Consider the following 16740-nt stretch of genomic DNA (forward strand, 5'->3'; position numbering starts at 1 on the left):
TCTTGTCTGTCCTAGCGGGGACACAGCCTTGTCTCCAGCGTGCTGATGCCCTGTCCAGCTGATGGCCCCTGTCCTCTGGGGCCTCCTCCGGTGCTCTGGGTTCTCAGAGAACTCGTACACGCTTGGAACCCTCCCCCAGCCTGTCCCTGCCTGTCCATAGGCCGACCCCCTCCTGCATCCGTCTTTCCTTCCTCCGCCTCCCTCAGATGAGCCCACATGCGTCCTCCCAGACGGGCTCGGCTCTGAGCTTCTCACTTTTAGGCTTTTCTTCCAGCTTGTCCTTGTCCTGCGTCCGTTCTGTTTTATGTGAGCGAGGATTCTCTAGTACATTCTAGAACATTCTGCGTGCCCCCCCCACCCCGTTTTAACACGTGCATCTTCACGGAACGGACAAACGCCATCGGCTGCCTGTGCGGTGCCACGCCCCCCGTCACCCAGCTCCAGTCTGTCCCCTGAAGGGGTTCGCAGTCCCCAGCGGGGAAGATTCTAGCTCAAGCAGCTGTAGGTCACAGGTCAGGTGCTGACCATTGATTGACAGGAACCATGAGTTGGGAACGCAGAGAGAAGAGGCGTGACCTCTGCTCCGTGGGCCCCATGCAGACGGACGAAGGAGGTGACATCGGAACCCCCTAACAAAGCCTCTGGGGCAGGTCCCCGTCATTCGAGCAGGGGATCCATCCCTCTCCGTGTCTGCTGGGGCCCACAGGGGCCAAGGTTGAAGCCAGGCTAACAGGATCGCAGACACCAGCCCTTCATGGAACAATTATTTTTTCCTCCACCAATAGAGCTAGTGCGGGTGTGAAAGCAGCAGACGTGTCTGCGTCCCTGCGGCTCGCTTGCCTCGGTGGTTTATGCCCAGTGGCTTCCGGAAGCATCTCAGAAAGGCGGGTGACTGCCCTCCTGCACCGCAGCCCCCCATGTCACGGGACAGGGAGACCTTTCTCACACAGAGGCACCCCCAAACCTCACCATCTGTGATAAACCGAATGCCCTTGACTACACCCAGTCCTTCTCGAACCCGTCCTGCTTGCCCCCCATGCCTCAGAGAGCAAGTTTTATATGTCAGCGCACCGGGCCTTTTGGAAGAGGGGAACGTCCTTCTATCTGGTCCCACATCTTAGAGGCTTATGCTTCAGGGCAAACATGAGTGTTCTCCGTCTGTCTGGGCCAGAGCGGGCGTGCCTCCACCACGCACTTGAATTGGTGGGCTCCCCACAGCCAGCTGTCTTTGATTTTGCAGTTCAGTGTGCATGGATTTGATTAGGCAGCTGCTGGCTTCCCTCCCTCACAGCCCTGTGTATTGTCATCCTGCCCGGATTACACAGAAATAAGTAACAAGGGCTTCAGAGCTCGCCCGGCTGGGTTTCAAGGTCAAGTGTAGTGCCATCTTCTTAATGGTGAGGTGCGTCGTCCCTCCTCCTTCCTCTGGGCCACCCTGTCATCTTTGTGCACAAAAAGGAAGATAACTTTATTTGTTTTATTTTTATCCTCACCCGAGGATTTTTTTCATTGCTTTTAAAGGAAGAGAAAGGGAGGGAGAGAGAGAGAAAATCTATGTGAAAGAGAAACATCTATTGGCTGCCTTCTCAGATACACCTCGACTGGAGATTGAACCAGTGACCCGGGTATATGCCCTGACCGGGAATTGAACCCGTGACCTTCTGGTCTATGGGACAGTGCTCCAACCAACTAAGCCACACCAGCCAGGCAGAAATATAACGTTTGTAAATAAAAGTTTTCCCCCTCGGCCAAGGCCAGACAGAAATCTTACATGCTTTTCCAACTCCCTCCAGCCCAGAAATCTTCTCGCCCACGTGTCTGTATTCTGCGTGTCCTCGTGTTTGCCGATTTCTGCTTTTTACTGGAGTTGAACAGATTTCCACCCTGCAGAAATTGGGGGTGGGGTGGGGTGGGGCGGGGTGTGGAGACCTAGCAAGGACTCAGTTTTAGGAATGAGCAGCGTCCCCTTCCTCCCCTTCCACGTGTCTGGGGGATCCAGGGGCACACACAGCCACTCCCTCCCAATGGATGGTCTTCTGCTGATAGGACTGTGCCCGCTAAGGAAGCGCCCTCGGTTTCCCAGCAGGTGTCCATTCTCAGCGTTGCTTGTGGCAAGACACCCTTGAGGTAGGGCAGCCAGATGCACGTTCAGTACACGCACACACACAGAGCTCTTCGCTCTGGACCACAAATGCCCTGATCGTTCGTTCCATCTGCTGCACCCGCATCCCTCATCTTCCCTGTGCCTTACCCAATGGCTGGCACATCAAGACACTCAAGTAAGCGTTGCCGAATGCACCAATGCAAGTAAAGCACAAGGGCATCTCTGTTACGGTACGGGCTGGTACCCCGGCTCTAGTTAGGAGTGAAGAAGGTGGTCTTTGCACTGGAGTTTCCAGGAGCAGGTGGCTTTCGGTGGGAGAGGGCAGGGCCGTGAACTCCAGGGCAGAGAAAGCGGATTAGGATGCAGAGGCAGGAAAGGTGGTGGCAGGACACAGGCCGGCCCAGCCAGCAGAATCTGAGGCCCCAGAGTGACCTCGTGATACCCGCCATCTAGACGAGGCCAGCCCTCGGGAGTCAGCTTTCGCAAAAGTTCTCGTCTCCATGCCCACGAAATGTGTATTTCCCACAGCATCCTCCCATTGCCATAGCAACTGCATCCCAGGAGGATCAGCCGCAGCCCCAGACCACCCCACTGCAGCCTTTGGCGCGCAGGGTAGTCAATTCCTGACAGCGAGGCCACACCCCCTGCCTCCCGCCCTGCATCCCAGCCTTCCCCTGAATTCCAGCCTCAGGTCCACGTCCCGCACCCTGCAGCTTACTTACAAACAAACACACAGGCACCTCCTGGGCTTCCATTGGCAATTTCCCCTTGGCCTTGAGTCCTCTGCTCTAAGAGTATGCCCATGCCCTGACTTCGTCTACCTGGAGCAAATTACCAACCCCACAAGCCATCTGCCAACAGGAACACAAGGGCAGGCGGAGGGCGTGGAGGGGACCGTGGGACACAAACGTGGAACATGGTTGGGGCTCCTCGTGGGGGCGTGGAGCTGACGACAGAAGCCTGGAGATTTAACGGAAGGCAGTTCTGAGAGTGGGGGAAGGCAGGAGGATCTTGAGCAGACTCGGATATTTTGAGGGTGTTTGATCTGGTGAGAGGTGTGAACGGACAGATTACGGTCTCCGTGACGTGCGTCTCAACACACGACTGTTTATGGAGCATCTGCTGCGTGCTGGGCACAGTGCTGAGCTGTGGAGGTGCACTCGGGTGGGTTCTGGAAGGCCACCCCCCCCTGCTGGGATGGAGGAGATGACCTTCGGGCTGAGTCAGTGCAGCATGAAATCAGCAAACAGGTTCCCTCTAAGGGCACTTGAGCTGGAGAGAGCCCGGGAGGGTTCTCAGCCACACCGAGCCTTGCTTGCCCAAGGCCCCCTGGGCCCTGTTAAGAAGACACAGGGCTGGGGCTGAGTCCCCTCTCCCTGTGCAGCTCCATGTCAGAGGACCTCTCAGCTCAGAGGACACAGAAGGGGCACAAGAGGGAGACTGTCATTGTCGGGACACCAGCATCTCAGATGACCCTCTGAGGATGTTTAGGGCATGGGCACCATAATTTGCTCATGTCATAGCAATTGTCTGATTCTTTTCTATTGTTTTATCTATTTTTGGTGGTCCTGCAGAGTTTTATTTACAAGAATTTCCATAGCCCTGACCAGTGTGGCTCATTTGGTTGGAGCATCGTCCTTTAGACTGAAACGTTGTGGGTTTGATTCCCAGTCAGGGCACAGACTCAGGCTGTGAGTTCAGTCCCCAGTTGGGGAGTGTATGGGAGACAACCGATTGATGTTTCTCTCACACATCACTGTTCTCTCTCTCTCTCTCCCCCTTCCTTTCTCTGTAAAATTAATGAGAAAATGACCTCAGGTGAGGATTAAAAAAAGAAGACGACTTTCCATAGACACCTAAGATTTGTTGTTTAAAATCAGGACTAAAACCAGCCTCCTTTTCACCTTGCACTTGGCTGCCGTTTCAGATCAGGCCCAATGTATTTGACATTGAGTGACCACAATGGCCGCACAGGGTGAGTGGAGGAGGGTCAGGCTGCAAACTGGACACCTGGGCCTTGTGTGAAGCTGTCTGGCCTGGGGCCCCGGGACCTGGGTGTGTCTCGGAGAACCCAGGAAGGGGCAGTAGCCAGGCCCTAGGAGGGCCTTTTTGAACTTGGCATTGCAAGGACCAGCATGTTGCCCTACCCCTCAACCTGCTCCCGGATCTGCCACCATGCCTTCTCAGGACACTGTCCTTGAAAACACCACAAGCCAGAAAGAATCCTGGGTCTACACGTGACCTGGACAGACATCGTCACCTGGTCCAAACTGCTTATGGAACCCACTGAAACCACCAACAACCAGACAAAGAGTGATATACTGGTGAATTACAGAAAGAAGTCCATGAGGCTGGTTTTGAACTGGCGACTTGAACATGCCCTCATGCTATATACAGAGGTGTGCTCAGTCAACAGGCCAGGAAGCAGCATCACCCCAGGAGCACTGAGCACACTTAGCACCCAGATCTTGGCCTCTAACTACCCTTTTCTGCTAAAGGGAACCAGGGCTGATTCCAGGGCTGGGGCTTGAAAAGTTGCAGAGGATACTGGGACCTCTTGTCTTCCCCGGAAGCAAGGCAGTGCCTCAAACTGATAAGGAAATAGCAGAGGAACAGGAGCCCCCTGGTGGGCTTCCTCCTGCTGACCTAATTGCATACTATCCGAGCATTAAAAAAAAATAAAATAAAAAATAAAAAAAACGAATCGTGGCAATAATGAATTATAATACTTTGAATTAAAAAAAAGGAATTGATGAGTCCACAGTGATCCTTAAAAGTGGCTGAGAGAGGACACTTCTGTGCAGAAGCATACCAAGTAACAAATATACAAGGAATGGTAGTTTTTTTAAAAATCACCACTTTGTGACCAATGTACTAATGGATTCAGGCCAGGGTCAATATTGATGCTACAGCCACAGGGTGAAATGACGTAGGAACACGAGTGACAAATACTCACTCGTCTCAGACTGTCAATCCCCCAGGCTGCTGACGAGTCACAAAGAGTCAAATGTGCTTTCACAAAGACGGGATCTGACAGATGGCACCTGAACCCAAGGATCAGACTGTTGGCATCAGCAACAGTGGAGTAACCAGCCATCGGGTGCCCCCTGGTGGTGGCAAATGGAAGGACTCAATATTGTCTAATTTGGGCCAAAATGCCTATAACTCGAATCTAAACTTTAAGAAACAAAATTGAGTGCGTTCAGATTATGGGATATGCTACCAGGCAACTGGAATGGCTGGAAAACTTGTAATGCTGAAGTTGAAGAAGAAATAAACTGGGTTATGGAAAAAGTGATGTAACAACTAAGGACAATGGTGGACTCCTGGAGACAAGCTGGATTCTTTAGGGGTGCAGGGCCAGGGTGCCTGCAATCGACTTGCAAATGATTCAGCAAATAATGAAAACCGTGTGCTTCCACGGGTCAGTAGAGAGGGGAAGGTAGAAGTAGCAATATACTAGCAATTAAAGAATCTAGGTGAAGGGCATAGGGGTATTCATCAGGTCCCAGTTTGACTTCACTGCCATTTTGAAAATTTTCAAAATAAATAGTGTTGTAACTCTCTTGCAGAGTGGCTTGTCAGAAAGCAAAAGCAAAAACAAAACAAATCGCTGAGACTAAAACTCCATTCTCTTGACCCCAAATCCAGGACGTTCTCATTTTTCCCTCTTTGTCCAGGCAAAGGGAGACAGACACAGAGAGTTCCTTATTCTTGGTTCAAAGGCCAGAGCTTTGAGAGCCCGTAAGGGACCCAGGCTTTCGGATTCTGGTTCCTTAGCCAAGGAGATGAAGATGAGGCCCGCAGCGCCACCTAGTGTCCAGATCAGGAAGCCTGTCTTCTGCAGCCAAGAAAGCAAAACCTCAGGCCACTTGATGGGTGTCTTGCCCGCAGTTCAACCTGGTTGTGACCTTTTCCCATCTGCGAAGCGCTGATGTTTGTTTCTCTAATTTTCTGATACGGATTTCCAGTTGCTCTGGAGAAACGAAGCAAAACGCCAATTTCCTCCACCCAGGAACCTAATGGAGGCCCCAAATTCTCTGATAATCCAAAAGAAAGAGACAAGCCCCATTCCTGTGTGTTTGGGGTCTCTTACCATCTCACACCAGCAAACCACTGGCCTCTCTGTTGGGGAAAAAAAGGAAAGCCAACCAGATGAGAAAAGCAAAGGAAAGTTATTCAGGGCTTGCTGTAGCTAGGGAGTCGGCCAGTCGCTTGAGTTTTGGCAGAGACTCAAAGGCAGGCAGAGGGCTGGGGAAGGGTGAGCGTGCACAGAGGGAGGGCGCAGGAGTGACTGGAGGCTGCTGATGGGGAAGCCGGAGGCAGCTAACTAGAAGAGGGGTGCCCTCCGTGATTGGTTGGGGTGCCTGTTTGGCTTTCTCGGGTTGATCTAAGTTGGAAGCAGGGACAAAGACTAAGGAAGCTGTCAGTGACTCATCAAGGCCCGGACACTGGGGGCTGATCGTTATAAAAGTTATTGTTCATTCCCTGGCCAGTGTGGCTCAGTGGGCTGGGCATCGGCCCATAAACCGAAAGGTCTCAGGTTCGATTCCCAGTCAGGGCACACGCCTGGGTTGCAGGTTCAGTCCTAGTTAGCGAGTGTGCAAGAAGCAACCGATTGACGTTTCTCTCCCACATGGATGTTTCTCTCCCTCTGTCTCCCTTCTTCCCTCTCTCTAAAATCAGTAAATAAAAAAATTTTAAGTAATTGTTTAACTTCCTGGATTGTTACTAAATAGCAGTCTGCTCTCCTCCAGGTCTGGGTTACTAAGCGACTGGCTTCCTGAGCTATTTATTATAGATAAGGGGGTTAGTTTCCTGCAGATTGAGGAGGGGGCCATCAAAGTTCCAGTTTTATAGATGGTCTGGCCATTGTCCTTTCGTGTATTTAGTCTGTCACTCTAGAAGCAACACCCCGGGTGGCATCATGTCAACAGCAGCTCTAACCCCAGGAAAGAGAGGTGGCAAGACCCAGGTTTGGTCCTCAGCCTTCTGCTCAGCCTGAGAAGGCTTCTCCAAGCTTGGGTGGTCTCCTCCTGGCAGAGCAGGGCTGCGCCTCCCACTCTGGGCCCTGACATTAAACTCACCTGCGCCCTCTAGAGGCTGGAGAGAGAGAGTAGCTGGAGCTGTGCAGAGATTACCATGCCCAGATGTGGTCCCAACCTCTGGGGCTTCCGCCAGCTCACACGTGAATAAATCACCGCTTTATCCCAAGCTGACACCTGCCCTGCGCTCACCACCCACGGGTGCTCTTCTCCTGTCTCCCTCACCCAGGTTCTGCGTGTGAAATGGTCCCACCTCAAGCTGCCCTGGGTGGATATCGACTGGCTCATAGACATCTCCTGCCAGATCACGGAGCTGGACCTTTCCGCCAACTGCCTGTCCTCCCTCCCGTCGGTCATCCCCTGGGGACTCATCAACCTCCGGAAGCTGAACCTCTCGGACAACCACTTGGCTGAACTGCCCGGCGTGCAGTCATCAGACGAGATCATCTGTTCTAGGTGGGTCTCCCCCTTCGCAGGTGTTCGGGGGACAAGCGGCGGTCGTGGGGGTGGCGTCTGCACACCAGCTGCCGGCGCCGGCCTCCCCCGCACGGGCTCCCGGACTGTAGTCTGTGGTTTTGGAAACAAATTTTTAGCAGAAACGAGAGAAGGAAGCTCTGCCTGTCCTAACACAAGCTCTGTCTTGGGGACAAGGTCCCCGCCTCCCGTCCAGGGGAACTTAGAGCAGGGTGGTCTGTGCGCCCCTGAATGTATACTGCTCCCTGGCGGCCTGGCGGACCTGCCTGCCCGCCCCGCCCCGCCCCCTTCTCCATCCTGCATTCCAGAATCAGAGGAGGGGGCCGGTGGAAGCCGTGAGGCCCAGACCTCCAGCTTTTACCCCACGTCCCAGGAAAAGTGAGGAGGTCCCTGGGGGGCACGTTCACTCAGCAAGGTGCTAGCAGCAGGAAGCAGGTGTGGGCAGCTCTGTCCCATTTTGGGGGAGCCCTTGGGAAGCTAAGGCTCTAAGAGTAAGAGAGAAAGAAGGATGTTGGAGGAACTTGGGGGCATCAGTCACCAGTGGGGGAGGGGAGAAAACTCCACACACAAAAATCTAAAGAGTGCGTGCCAGCCAAGTGGGGGCCCTGCGGGGGTCTGTATATGGAGCCAGATTCAGGGGTCCAGGAGGTCGAAGGTGGCTTTCAAGGTACCCGCTCACGTGGCTATCCCACCTACGAGAAAGGCTTTGCCCCTATTGGCCAGGGAGACCAGGGCCCCTCAAAGAGGGTTTGATTGCCTTTGTCTCTGAGGGACATGGCAACAGTTAACGCAATGAAGAAAAAGTAGGTCGCTACATTTTCAATGCCTGTTCTTTGAGCCCTCTGCAGGGAGGTCCTGGGCAGTTTCAGAGGAAACGTGCACCCCTGCGTTTACAGAAATTTGTAACCCGGGAGCCTGGCCTCTCTCTTCTGAAGCTTTATGTCCTTCTTCCCCAACCACAGGCTCCTCGAGATCGACATCTCCAACAACAAGCTGTCCCATCTGCCCCCGGGACTCCTGCACCTCTCCAAGCTCCAAAAGCTGACCGCCTCCAAAAATTACTTAGAAAAACTCTTCGAAGAAGAAAGTGGTAGGTTCCACCGTGGCCCGTACCCTGACTTGATTCCATCGTTTTCTTCCCGACAGGGATCTTTTTAACCGATTCATACTTTCTTTTTTTTTTTTTTCCTTCCCCAGCCACTAACTGGATCGGTTTGCGGAAACTACAGGAACTGGATATTTCCGACAACAAACTGACGGAACTCCCTATGATTTTCCTTCATTCTTTCAAGTCCCTCAGCTATCTGAATGTCTCCAGAAACAAGCTGAAGGTGTTCCCAGATGCCTGGGCCTGCCCTCTGGTTAGTATGGCCCCGGGAGTCACGGAGGGCTGGGCGCCTGTCTCACCTGCTCCCCCTCGGTGGCCATGCTGGGTAGTGGGAGGGGCAGCCCCGTATTAGAGCCCAGAAATGTCCCTCAGCAGCCAGCAGCTGAGTGTCTCAGGCAGGTAACTCCCCCGATCTCCAGACCACATGGCTCTCGGCTTGAGATTTGCACCGTGAGACCCACAGCCCTTTGCACATTTATAGCTTGTGTGCCCGGCTCAGGATGGCTTCTGCCCAGAAAGCTGGGTGGGGAGGGGAAGGGAGGCCTCAGTTCCTTTCAGCCCGCTCTATGCTTCAAATAAAGAAGAAATCATCTGTTTCCATCGCACTGCCAGGGAAATGGTGTTGTTGTTTCTCGGGAAGTTTGCTCGTGAAAGCAGACAGAATGGCATATGGCGAGGTTGTGTTGTCTTGCTGTTTGTTTTACACCGGGAAACTCTCCATCGCCGGTATTCACGTGTCCAGTTCCAATCGCCATGTGTGGGAATCCGGCCGCTCTCCAGAGCTCGGGCCTGAACTGTCCCACTGTCTCCCGGGGCCAAAGAGCCGGGTGTTCTGGGACGGAGGAAGAGGGTTATGAGCCCCCTGTCGTCTCCCCCCAGAACCGGTTTCCGTCCATCCCTTGGAGCAGAGACGGGAAAACGGGACGACCCCCCTCTGCAGCCTCTGCAGTCACAGAATCATGTGTATTACAGAGCCATGGGGTGGAGGTCTTACTGTTAAATCAGATCGGGACAGTCTTTCTCCTCGGCACCGACGATCATCCGAACAACCCGTTCTCACCTCCTTCTCTCCCTCCGCACGTGCCTAGAAATGCTGCCGAGCGTCCCACAACGCCCTGGAGTGCCTGCCGGACAGAATGGCGATCTTCTGGAAAAACCACCTGAAGGACGTGGATTTCTCGGAAAACGCTCTCAAGGAAGTCCCGCCAGGGCTCTTCCAGCTCGACGTAAGTCCCGCCGTAGGGGCGCCCGGGGCTCTCGCGTCCAGCTGTTGTGCGAAAACCAGTGCCCATGGCAGGGAAATCTATGCACGTCTCCTGAGTGTCTGAGACCAAAACAACAACAAAAAAAATGTGCAAAGATTGATGGGAAATATGCAAAATGAAATCACCTAAGAGAGAGGGTAGGATTATGGGTTCTTACCCCCCAGGACTTCCTTTAATGTTGCAAATGGTGAGCCCAGCCCATCAGCCCCGCCCCGCCCCCTTGTCTGACCGTCTCTGGTTCTGTCCCTTCTCGGGTGACACGGAGGTCTGCTGGCATAGGAAGCCCAAGGCCCAGGGAACACTGCCCTGTGGGACCTCCTTGTCCCTGCTGCCCTCCCCAGAGGTGGCCGTCCTGGAAGTTTCTTTGAATGTGAATTCAGGAAAGTGCTTTTCCCAGAGCCTGTGTGTCCCCGAGTTCCTCCCCACCAACTCGGGGCTCCTTTCTCGGTTTATATTTTTTTTGTCCTCACCGGAGGATATGTTCACTGATCCTAGGGAGCGAGGAAGAGGGGGAGGGAGAGAGTGTGAGTGAGGGAGAGAAACATTGATCAGTTGCCTCCAGTATGTGCTCTGACCAGGAATCGAAGCTGCAACCTTTTTGTGTATGGGATGATGCTCCAACCAACTGAGCCGCCCGGGCAGGGCTCTGTTCCCACGTTAGGTTGTTGCAGGCCTGTCTCTGCTTCCCCCACACACTCGGATGGGAACCACTCAAGGCAAAGCATAGACCCTATTCAGCACTTGGCCTTGACACCCAGGACCCGCCCCAGAAGGGGGCCTGGTAAGTGTTCACTGAAGGCCTCGGGGCAGCCCTGGGCAGAGTGCACAGGCTTCGGCCCCCACAGACTCTCCCCCGAGGCCTTCTGCAGCCCCCCCACCTACGTTCAGGGACCCCCAGAAGGCAGCAGGGGCCCTCTCGACATGCGTGTTCTCAGAGTGAGGGCCATCAAGCCATAGGCGCCAGGGCAAGCCTGAACAAGGGGCCCTGGGGTGCCTCTGCCTCAAGGGAAGGGCCGGTGGGTGGGGACACAGGTCACATCTGTCCCCTGACCTCTGTCCTTGGGGGGAGCCCCTCGTCCGGCCCCCTGTTCTGAATCTGTTACCTCTAACATCACACCAACAGCTGGGTTGGTTTTCTGTTTCCCACCGTGTCAGGACAGGAGGGAAAGAACCCTGTCTGGCCCCTCCCACTCGGCCTCAGGGGAATTTGGGTGTGTTCCCCAGAGCGGGGGCTGGGAGGGCCAAGGCTGATGCTGATGCTGACAGTGGGGGGCGGTGTGGACCTCCCTGTGGACCCTCCCTGGTGGGAGGGGACAAAGTGTGCATAGTGGGGCGTTTGAGGTGAGGCGGCCTGTGACCGTCCCAAGCTTCTCATTGTCCACGGACTACTCGGTGTCCGAGCTGGTGGCGTCGGCCTCTGTCCTCTCATGAAGGTGAAATGTGTCCCAAGTCCAAGGGCAAGTGGCTGTGTTTGCCGGCAGGGCCCGCAGCAGTGGGTGGACGTCAGGGGCAGGCGGTCAGCGAGGCCACCGGAGGCACACAGCAGCCCCAGGCTCCTAGCCAGCGGAGGCTGTGCGACTGGGACGGGTCCCCTCAGTGCTGCTGCTGCCGCCACCCTGCCCCTGTCCCGGGTGTCACCTCGGCTGGCCCAGTGAGGCCTCAGGACGTGCGCCCCTCCTCTGGTGGCACCACGGCCTCCAGGACCTTCGGAGTCCGCCACCATCCCCAAGACAGACCCATAAGGAATCACCGCTTGACTCATGTGATCTCTTAGCTCGGAGAAGTGCTCAGACTCCTTTCATTCTGGAATAATTGTCCCCCGTGGACGGGGGGGGCGGGGGGTGCATCTTCTACAAAGTGTCCCATCTGTTTGGTATGGTTTCTCCAGTCTGAGGACCCACGAGCAGGAGCCCACATTGTGGAATCTCGGTCAGGCTGAACCGGTTGTGACCCTTTGGCTGCGCCTTGCCGGGGGGGCTGACCTTTCTCTTCTGTCCATGCACCCTGTCGACATTGAACGGCATCCCCGCCTCTCTCCCTCTCCGTCCCAGGCCCTCGCGTCCTTGAAGCTCCAAGGAAACCAGCTGGTGGCCGTGCCCCCTCCAGAGAAGTGGACCTGCCGGCAGCTGAAGACCCTGGATCTCTCCCGAAACCAGCTTGGCAAGTAAGCGAGCCTCTGTCCCTGGCGGGCTCTGAAATGGGCGTGAGGCCGCCGAGCAGCCCCTCGGGACGTGTCTCGCTTAGTCTGTTAGGGTGGCCGTCACAAAGTGTCCCAGGCTGGGGGACACTCGTGTGTCACGGTTCTGGAGGCTGGCAGTCCAAGGTCAAGGCGTCCGCAGGGTCGATCCCCTCTGAGGCCTCTCTCCTTGGCCTGCGGGTGGCTGTCTTCTCTGTGTTCCCACGTGGTTTCCCTCTGTGCCCGAGGCCTAATATCCTCTTCCCATAAGGACATTGGCTACTCAAAGGTCCGTTCACACGACCTCGAGTTAACCTAATCACCTCTGTTGAGACCTCATCTCCAAATAGGGCCACATTCAAATAAGACAGTGACCCCTCAGTCCCCTTCAGAGTGGGCACCTTGGGACCTCCCACAGTTCTCCTAGCCGCCATCAGCTGCCCCGTCCTGTTTTCCTGAATCTCATCGACAGTCTGAAATCTCTGCCCTTTGAAAGGTGATTTTAGTTTTGGGAAAAGCCAGACGTTGCAGGGCACCAAATCTGGGCTGTAGTGAGGGGCTGAGTCACCTGGGTGATTTGATGTTTTACCAAAAAAACTTGGCACAAAACGTGATGTGTGAGCGAGCATGTTGTCGTGATGAAGCTGCCAATCACCAGTTGCCTACAGCTGCGGCCTTCTGAGTCATGCAAATAATTTCCATGGAGAAATGTTCAAGCTTAACACAAAACCTGATGCAGATTCGTTGCTCTACTCGCTCAGTCGTTTTGAAGGTGACGGGCACACAGTACACATGCTCACTCAATGGCGTCTACCACCCCCACTGACTAGTACAGTGAGGTCATCTTTGTTCACGCATGTGCGTTCCAGGCCACTCTCCTGGGCTGCCAGGTAACGTCGCTGTCATGCAAACCATCCTCCTTATAATAACAATGGCTGGACTTCTTCCAGACAGACCTCGTACCTACTGAATAAAAAGAGTCCCCTCCCCAAGATTGAATAAAAAGGCGGCAATCTGGGGATGAGCCCAGGTGGCCCTCGGGGCCCTGGGGACCACCCCCCAGGTTCAGCTGCTGCAGGTCACCTCTGTGGCATCGCAGCAGAGCTCACCCCCTAAAGAGCACTCGCCTGAGGGGCAGCCTAAAAAGCCACATCCACAGGAACTGGCATTCCCACCAGGCACCGAAACACTCACACCTGCCTGGGATGGAAAAGCGCGAGAATGGAAACCACTGGTCATGCCTGTGGTGGTTAGGTCACCTCCTCCTCCGGCTGTTTCTTCCCCAAAGACTCCTGAGCACAACCCGGCGCCATGAGCTGCCACCGCTCACACATCAGCGGCAGGGGGCCCAACACCCCACGCATGGAATTTTCTCCCTTCTCCTTGCATGCTTCGGCGTGATATAGTCACAGCCAAAAGACTAAGGTCTTTGTCCCGCTTTCCTCAAAGGTTGACGTTTTTTTTTCCTCCCGACAGAAATGAAGACGGACTGAAAACAAAGCGTATTTCCTTTTTCACCACCAGAGGGCGCCAGCGCTCAGGGACCGAGACAGGTGTGTGCGTAGGTGCCGGGAGGTGCGAATGCTGGGCAGGTGGTCCCTTCCTGTCCTTCTACGGGGGGTTTTCCCGCAATGCCCTGTAGGAATGCCAGAGAGGTTCATGTTTGACTGGAAAACCTGCAAGTGAGCTGTGCCTGTTGTTTGCAGGACACACGTGGCTTGCGTGTCCTAAAACCCCCTCCCCCCTTTGCAACCCGCCGACTCCAGTACCCACTGTGTGTGGATGGCCTGCTGCCTGTGGGCACTGCCCCAGATGCGTGACACGTGTTGGTCTTCCTTTAACCCTCACAACAGGAGGCACGGGCCGTTGGTTTCCCACTTTACAGATGAGGAGACTGAGGCTCCCCCAGTGTTTTTGTCCTCGTGGGCTTCCCTAGCCAACTACCAGAGACTGGGTGGCTTGAATAACAGAAACACATTTCTTCACGGCTCTGGAGGCTGCAAGTCCGAGGTCAGGGTGCCAGCGTGGTTTGTTCGGGGCAAGAACTCTCCTGGCTAGCAGACAGCTGCCTTCTTGCTGGCAGAGAGAGAGAGAGAGAGAACAAGCTATCTTGTGTCTCTTTTGATAAGGGCACTAAACCCATATGGCCTCATCTGACCTCATCAGCTCCCAAAGGCCCCACCTCTTAATACTGTCACACCAGGGAGATGCAACCCAGTCTGTGGCACAAGGGTGGCCTGATGAGGCCACGGTGCCACTCGGGGGCACAGCCAGGTTTCAACCCAGCCCTGGGGCGGGGGGCAGGGTTGCAGGCAGCACCGTGACCTTCTTATAGCCACACTGCGGGATCTTGTGAAGGAGAGTCCTGGGGACATGGCCACCCTCCGTCCCAGCTAGGCTGAGAACCCCGCGGGACTTGGGGAATCTTCCCCCACACACATCGGAAACACAACCTTTCCCAGGGTGTTTGCGCTGGCCTCACCGCAAGGCCAGCTCAGTGGAGACTATTCCTGGGAAAATGGGTTCTTCTTGTCCATTATCTTCCGTGAGTCACGTACGAGTGTGTTTATGTGACTGAAAGCATAACACATCATCAGGAAAACAGATGGGACTCCGAAACACAGACCCAGATCGATATAGGAATTTCCCACGTGACAAAAATGGCATTTCACTTTCCTGGAAAAAGGCTATTTTATTGTTTAATAAGTAGTGTTGGTGTAACCGCTGTCCAGACAGAAAGGGCATGTCGCAACCCTTGATTTCCAACCCTGTGTCAATGACAAAAGCTCCACATGGGTTTCAGATATACGAATACAAGAAAAAAAAGAAAAGAATGACATTTAAAAGCTTTCAAAGCTAGGTGGGAAATCCAGAAATAATTTTTTTAAAAAGGCCAAAATTTCGAGCTTTGTAAAAATAGACTCAGAAGAAATATTTGCAACACAAATTGTTGCAACATACATTGGCTAACGTCCCTAAAATACAAAGACGGCTTACAAATTCATTAAAAAAAGAAAAGGCAGCCCAACAGGCAAAAAAAAAAAAAAAGGGCAATGGATGTCAACTGTTTGCAGAGAAGGAAGTCTGGATGGTGTGGAGACGCATGCAAAGGCCCTGCACCGCACTCGTCAGGAGATACAATGAGGAATCTCATAACTAACCCCTTTTTACAACCAAGGGCCTTAGGGCTTTGGAGATGGAGTCCAGACGTGGGGGTGTCACTCGGGAGGAAAGAGACACAAACTCTTTCGTTTCATGAAAGCCGCAGTGGAGGGATGGGCGTGACTGGCGCTGCCGGCCCGGCCCTCAGCCCCGATCCCACTGCTGTGCGCGCAGCCCCCTACGTTCGAGCTGATGGGAAGGGTGCCTCCAGCTTTTACAAATGCAGGGTGTGCAGAGGGGCGGCATCATGTTCTGGAACGTGACGGCAGGGGGCCCTCAGGAGCATGTCTGGGGGGCGAGGTGAGGGGGCCACACCTCTAGAAAGTTGTACCCCTGGCACAAGCGGATGGTAGAGTTGGCCCACGACAAAGACTTCTTGATTTATTTTTTTATTTTTGTCTAGAGAGCCGAGGCCCACACCTGGGGGGGAAAGGCGGAGGCCCGTTTCGAAGGCTCTCTCCCCCCGGTGTGGTTATTCCCTCGGGGGCCGGGGAGCCTCGGCTGGGGAAATCGCTATAAGAGATAACTTGTTTGCCGACAGACGGTAAAATTCCAAGGGAATTCGTGTACGTCCAAGTAGTCATATTTGTGCGGCGGCCTCATCCAAAAATAATTTGGGTGGCCGTTTTTACGGTAACATTCAGACCAGCCGAGTCATAAATAACTTATGAATAAGTAATTACAGTTCATAAATACCTCGCGCTGTGCTCCTCCCGGCCTGCTTTCCATAGTTCCCACGCCGGGCTGGGAGGCCCCGGACAGGTGCTGCCCCCCCCATACCCCCCATCTGCAGTCGAAGGTCCTTCTTCCCTCCTCCCGTCCCTTGAAAAGGCTTCATAAACACCAAGTCGAAGCTTGAAAGTTGGAACGCGTCTAGGCCAAGTGTTGAGATGTGTTCTCTGGGAAGAAAGGCAGCCTTTCTTATTATTGATGGTTTTCCGTGTGAGGGAGGGAGGGCCGGCGAAAGCTGATGATTCTTTTGCATTGGGGAAAAAAAAAAACAAAATGAAACAAAAGAAGCAGCCCTTTGGAACATTTTCTCATGGGGCAGGGTCAAGGGCAGAGCCCCCTGTAAAAGTCGGCTGCACGTTTTGCTCTATGGGGGCCGCTGCGTTGAGTCCCTCCCAGCACTGCCACTCACGAGGCAGATGTCCGGGCACCCGTTCTGGGGTCCCGGTATCACCACACCCCTAGCATTCTCTGCAGCCGGTTACCCTGTGGCTACAGACTCTGCAGCTCCGTGTGTGGAGAAAAGCTGGCGTCAAGGGCGAGGCTGGGGTGTCATGGTCAAAGGCAGTGGAGCGTCGTTTCAGCCCAAGAGAAAGATTCTGGCTTCCCTTTCTCGCCGTCTGGCCAAGAACCAGAGGAGAAGGCTTCGAGCAGTTGCTTTGTCTTTGGTTGTCCGA

At 54.3% G+C, this 16740-nt stretch overlaps 1 protein-coding gene across 5 annotated transcripts in view; it reads left to right on the forward strand.

Moving 5' to 3' along the window:
- LRRK1 (leucine rich repeat kinase 1) overlaps positions 1 to 16740 on the forward strand; it is a 105201-nt gene that overhangs the window by 55886 nt on the left and 32575 nt on the right. For all 5 annotated transcript variants that reach the window (XM_045825093.1, XM_045825094.1, XM_045825092.1 and 2 more), the window contains 6 exons: positions 7379 to 7605; positions 8586 to 8713; positions 8821 to 8984; positions 9820 to 9957; positions 12048 to 12160; positions 13649 to 13725. In XM_045825093.1, the coding sequence (XP_045681049.1) occupies positions 7379 to 7605; positions 8586 to 8713; positions 8821 to 8984; positions 9820 to 9957; positions 12048 to 12160; positions 13649 to 13725 (847 nt within the window). The remainder of the gene's footprint in view (positions 1 to 7378; positions 7606 to 8585; positions 8714 to 8820; positions 8985 to 9819; positions 9958 to 12047; positions 12161 to 13648; positions 13726 to 16740) is intronic.

This window comes from Phyllostomus hastatus, unplaced genomic scaffold, assembly GCF_019186645.2.
Source record: "Phyllostomus hastatus isolate PE091 unplaced genomic scaffold, TTU_PhHast_1.1 phas_scaffold_555, whole genome shotgun sequence".
In the NCBI taxonomy this organism is placed as follows: Eukaryota; Metazoa; Chordata; class Mammalia; order Chiroptera; family Phyllostomidae; genus Phyllostomus; species Phyllostomus hastatus.